This window comes from Lepisosteus platostomus, chromosome 6, assembly GCF_059453375.1.
Source record: "Lepisosteus platostomus isolate fLepPlt1 chromosome 6, fLepPlt1.hap1, whole genome shotgun sequence".
Lineage (NCBI taxonomy): Eukaryota > Metazoa > Chordata > Actinopteri > Semionotiformes > Lepisosteidae > Lepisosteus > Lepisosteus platostomus.
This window is the reverse complement of record NC_142616.1, coordinates 49,051,078-49,057,229: the sequence shown is the minus strand read 5'-3', so window position 1 is coordinate 49,057,229 and position 6,152 is coordinate 49,051,078. Positions and strand designations below refer to the sequence as shown.

The 6,152-nt window shown below is 34.9% G+C and overlaps 1 protein-coding gene across 1 annotated transcript in view; it reads left to right on the top strand.

Annotated features, from left to right (window-relative positions):
- Window positions 1-2,932: 2,932 nt before the first annotated feature.
- The window catches only part of cfap20dc (CFAP20 domain containing), a 163,118-nt gene continuing 159,898 nt past the window's right edge, over window positions 2,933-6,152 (top strand). The window contains exons 1-3 of the mRNA XM_088636177.1: window positions 2,933-2,990; window positions 4,141-4,183; window positions 5,678-5,767. Of these exons, the coding sequence (XP_088492303.1) occupies window positions 2,944-2,990; window positions 4,141-4,183; window positions 5,678-5,767 (180 nt within the window). The 5' untranslated portion in view covers window positions 2,933-2,943. The remainder of the gene's footprint in view (window positions 2,991-4,140; window positions 4,184-5,677; window positions 5,768-6,152) is intronic.

Below are 6,152 nucleotides of genomic sequence, written 5' to 3'. Positions count from 1 at the left end.
TATTTTCTGTATGGTGGAAGACTAAGAACTCTTTGTGATGTGATGTTTTTTAAGGAAATTAATTTATGTTTAGTTTTACATGTTTGCAATCACATGAATATAGTTTTCTGATATTTGTATTGCTATTATTGGTCTACCCAAATTAACTGGTCATAATAAAGTGCCTGTGACTGTTAATTGCTGAATATTCATCACCATGAGGTTATACAGTACAATCTACAAAATAGTAGAAAACCCATATCTGTGTCTTGCAGGTATCCGTTGTTCATTACACTGTCCTATAGAGAAAGCCACACAGGATAGCTTGTCAACTTCCTGACCAGAACATCCCCACATGTAGGCTACATGTTCTAAATGAAGGCACCATTCTGAGCTACACTGAATGCACAGAGTTGAAGTGATCTAGCATGGTTCACCTTGAGTGATAGGAGAGGGTGAGAGATAAAGAATGTATATCACCTTGAAGATTCACCTTTTCAGCCACGGTGTTTATCCAAATTGTTTTTGTTTATCCAAATAAATGCTCCCATCCCTCATTAAACGAGCATTTTACTTAGGAGTAAAAGCAATGCATATGTAGACATTCTCATAAAAGTATTTTCCTATGCTAATATAAGACAACTTCTGTAACTCTCTGTAAATCTAAACTTAAAACTTACCTCTTTGTGTGTTATTTGATTATGAAACAAACAAAAGAAAACAAACAAAAACACATTATGAAATGTGTTATTTTGATTGGACATACTGTACTATGAATGCGTGATATACATAACACTACTAGATAAGACAACTTGATGCTTGATCTTACTTTTAAATGTAAAGGTTTTGTCTTTGACTACACTAGATTTATTGAATAACACTACATTACTGAGTACTACAGTTCTGAGTATTATACTTAGTCTGGGGCTCGGAGTACCTGGTCCCGTTAAGGTTTTCAGGGTTGAAGTGGAGCCAGTGGGTGCAAGGCAGGACACACTCAGAACACCAGTCCATTGCAGAGCACACACAGAGAGACAAACACACATACTCACACCAGAGACAATTTTTCTAGAAACCAATTAACCTACCAGTATGTCCTTCGACTATGCGAGGCAACCAGTGCACCAGGTAAAAACCCACAGGAACACATAGAAAACATGCAAACTCCACACAGAAAGCACGCAAGAACTGAACCCAGGACTCAATGCTAACCACTGCACCACCATACCACCCCCAACAAACATAAAGACCAATACTGTATATAAATAACACAAGATTCTGCTCTGTATAGACTTCTTTAACTTTGTGACATAAATCCTATACATTTTTTACAATGAATGTAGTGGTTTTACACCAGTTCAGAGTTATATTTCTATGTGTCTCTATCACAAATACTAGTACAGTATATGTACCCCTAATTGAGTCTTGTGATTATTTAAATCTGTAAGTGTAAATGTATTAACAAATTGATTTCATTTTTATTTTTAAAACTGAATACACAGTCGCAGATATAATTGTTTTATTCACTAATAACTTCTTGGCTCATAACTGCTAACTGGGTATTGATATGCACTTAGCAATGATTGTCATTCCATAGAAATCTGTTGCTTGAAAATGGTGCTGTGGTACAAGTATAGCTAAGTCTAAATGCCAAAACATACGGTATATCAAGCAAAGTATAATTTAAACTTCACTGCACATGAATGGCTTAAACAGATTCTAAATCCGGAAGAAATACATCATGTGAACATAATAATAAAACCTCCAAGCAATATATGAATATTGATTAGTAAGTTGGCCTGCCATTTGCTTTCCAAGAAGCTGGAGTCCTTGAAATACTGTAATACATGTTTTGAAGTGTTTCTAGTAGAGCATTGGACCATTCTTCAAGACTGAAAGCCTCCAGTTCAGTAAGGGATGAAGCAAGTGGAAATCTACTCTGCATCATGTGTTCTAGAACTTCCCATAAAGGTTAATGCTATTTTGATCTGTTAACTGGGGAGGCCATGGAAGGTGCTCGATTTCCTCCTGGCATTCATGAAATCATCTTTGAAGGCTTTTTAGCACTGTATATAGAGGCATTATTATCTTGAAACTTTGGACACATCTTGAGGAAACAGCGTATGATGAGGAAAGGAGTCATCTCCCTGCTCTTCAAGGAGGGAGATGCGGCCAACCTCAAAACCTGGAGGTCTGTAACGGTGCTCTGCATGGACACCAGCTGGAACCTCCAGCTCACTCAAGATGCCATCTTCGAGACGACAGGCACTGAACTAGTGGTAAGACCTGGGAGGCTTAGAGGGACTTTGTTGCTCAAATCCAGCTTTAACTAGTAACATGGAAAGGTTGATAATGAACAATCACCACTTTGAGACCTTTTTAACTTCTGAATTGTGGTAATTGTAATGCATAATTGTATTGTATTGCTAGTATTGTATTCTTTGTTAGAAGTGTAATAAATTATATTTTAACTCACCAATAGTATTGGGCTGTAGTAGAATATTGTCAACAGCATAAATATCTTGCACCTTACAGTAAATAGCTCATTTATAAATTAGCAATTAGCATTTTTTGAATAACAGTTTAATCTACAGTTAATCTACTTCACTTTATTTAAGAAAGTGTATAGAAAATGGATTCATTATTGCAATAATCATTATGCATTGTGCATTGTGAAGCAATCTTTCCACCTGTAGTTCTTTAGAAGCAATATATTTTTTTCTATTGCTTCTGAAGAAACAATTACAAAATTCAGAAGCATTTCCATAATTTTTACAAAATTACGAAAACAATAGGAGGCAAGGAAATACTATTTGAAAGGTACATTTGTTAAAATGCTGAATCTGACCTTGCTGGGGTAACCTGTTCTTTGTACCTAATAACCTAAAGTACGCATGCTCTCGGAGAGCAGCAAACTGTAGCGTCTTGTCACCATAGAAACAGCTCTGCAATTCCCAGGAAGTCATGCGGGACTCTGCTGGGATAGAAGAACATTTTTGTTTATTAAAATGGTACTTGAAAATGGTGGTAAATTATAAAATATGAAGAAGAAATTGATATAGAAACTGACTGTTAAGATTTCATTAGATGTGGTGCTTAAGAAGTGGTTTAGTTTATACTTTTAAATATCGATGACAGGTCCAAAGCGGCAAACCGAAATTCACGCGTAAAACTAGATAACATTTATGAAATCAACCACTTGATAAATTGTCTGATACGGTTTTCGTATTTCGTACATTGAAGCTAATAAATCCTCGTAATACTTTACTATTTAATTGAAAGGGAAATGTGTTATCTTTGAACTTATTTTTTCTGAAATATTTAAAGTAGTCGCCTATTTGGAGGCATTACAGGCTAGCTGGACAGTAATCTTACATTATCTTTACAATTAATGCAATAAAAGAGATTCAGTTAGTACAGTTGGAGGAAGAATTCCATCACTAATCGAAGATCATTATTAAGTTAGTTCTTATGTAGAAACAGCCAATCCAGTGACCCGCGTGACCTGTTTTGCTACCGTGTTACAGTGAAAACAAAGTAACAAATGAAAAGCCAAAAACTACGTTAAATGTGATGGAAAACAGCAAATTTATAAGTTGTGAATTGTAACTTTTGTTGCAGTGCTGTTTTTAACGATCACTTTCCTATTTTCCTAGCATTCTTTTAAAAAATAAGTTTCCTATGGTACATCATCTATGAGGATAGAAGCTCTTTTATCACATCAAATCAGTCTGATGGAAGATTACAGGTAGAGGCAATTGTAAAATGTATCTAGAAAGCATGACACAGGGACACCAAGGTAAAAAGAAAATAGCTGAATGGAATTATACATGGCAAGGGGAAACAGCCAGGATCCCAAGCTTACTAAGCTAAGTTTCGATGGCCTATGCGCATCTCGTTGGTGTTACATTATAAAACATGGTTTTGCAGCAGAAAATGTTTACGTTGTATAGTATATACTTTTTTTAAATAATGTAAAATGTATATGCTTTATAAATTGAGGCAAATACAGTATTAATAACTGATGTATCAGGTCTGACACTATTAAAGACTATATCTCCTTTGATTTTTTTTCAGGTTATATAAATCATAGCAATAAAAAACAACAGAATATAAAGAAAATCCCAGCAAATCCCACCTCTTCATCTTCTTACTTTTCAGTGGTAAAGCAATGCTTCCAAGCATGTTCAAAAATGAATACCAGGTAAGACTGACTTATTTTTAACCATTGTTTGTATCCGCTACCAATATAGCTTATCTTTATTTGCATTATTCAGCATTTGGCCTTTGTTTGTTAAATAATATTCATTTCCCATTGCTTTAATTAGGCTTATCAAAAGGGATGGCATACTGGTTTGTTGTAATCATTTAGAAAAATGTAAGAAACAATGTTAATATGTGAACTGCTCCAGAGCACATCAAGGTGCTCTTTGTCTAGTCCCTTATTTTCTAATATTATTTCTAATATGATGAGAAAATATTCTCATGCTCACCTATAAGGCTCTGCATGGCTTGGCACCTCAGTACCTGTCTGAACTATTATCACCCTATTCCCCACCTCGCAACTTTCGCTCTTCTAATTCTGCTCTCCTTACTGTCCCCCAAGCCCGTCTACATTGTATGGGTGACAGGGCCTTTTCCTGTTATGCCCCCAAGCTCTGGAACTCTCTCCCCAAGGATATCAGAGAGTCACCTTCTCTGATCTCCTTCAAATCCAGACTCAAAACCCTCTTCTTCAGAAAAGCCTTTACTTAACTGGTTCCATTCTTCACCCCTCTGCTTTTCTTAGTACCACCATCCACGTCTCCTCTGTATATTGTAATTGTGTTTTATCTTGTGTATTCTTTTTATTTATTGTTATTGTCATCCTATAAAGCGCTTTGAGAAGCCACCTTTAAAGGTGCTATAAATTAAGTTTATTATTATTTATTATTATAATATAAAAATTCAAATTAGAGATGCTTTTCTATGAGAAATTATACTTTCGTAAAACTAGTTCAGTAGATTTACAAAGAAAAAGACTGATCGTAAAAGAAAATGACTAAAGTCTGTTGTAGATCCTTTGAAATACAGTATGTTATATTTCTTAACTGAAGTAACTAAACTGTGTAAAGAAATCAATGTGCAATATTGTCTTTTAAATTTATTTCCTGATTTCATTTAAGGTTCTTTTGGGAGCCATTATTCATGTCACAGTTTTCTATTTTAGATACAACTCGTTTGTTATTTTTTTATTAAAGGTGTGTTGCTCCTGTTTCTTTTGATCTTTCATTTATACCAAAAATGTTGTTTTTATTATATAAGCTTGACACATAAAGCAAGAGACTACACACTTGTAAAAATGAGCTGACAGACATATTCTTACACAGTTAAAGGCACTCTCTTGATAACTGCAGATTAAAGCTTTTACTGTGATGTAAAGAGGAGTGCTTGAGCTATTGTGCATGTTTCACAATGAAAGAAAAAGAGATAGATAGAGACACCTGAAGAAGGCTCCACGGCCGAAACGTTGTGTTCTCTTTCTTCTTTTTTCAGCATGGAATAAACCTATTACTTGTTCCTTTGCAGCCTACGCATGCTGACACAGCTACCCACCTGAAAAAGAGATAGGTTACTGTAGCTAACCCTGTTTGCTTTAAAAAAACATTTGGGAATATACCTGCTTTAAAGTCCTGTTTTAAATGTTTTGATGTTTCAGGGTGGCCCAGTTGTTGACATCTTCAGTGCTCAAGGGAAAGACCCTATGGCAAAATGGAAAGTGTTTGGTAGTCAAGCAGCTATTTGGAAAGTAAGTAGGCAGCTTCATTTCTTTTTATCCTCCCTAAAATTTTAAAATATCAACATTTTATTTTTAATTTGTATTTTTCCTAGGTGTAGTGCATACCAATATAATATACATACTGTAGTACCTACTACCGTATATACATAAGATTTATAAGCATGCAATAGAAATGCAGGGTTACTAGTAGGAATCATTTCTTGGTAAAGACCAAGAATCTTTCAAGACTTCTTATTTAGAAGCCTCATATGGATTTAGGTACTGTATGAGGAGAAATGTAGATTCTATCTGTATTGGTTGTAGTTACTCTAGAATGCATACAGGTGGAATCTACATTTCTCCTACCTTTCTGACTGTAAAAATTTGTTTCACTTAAAAAAAGTATTGATTTTAA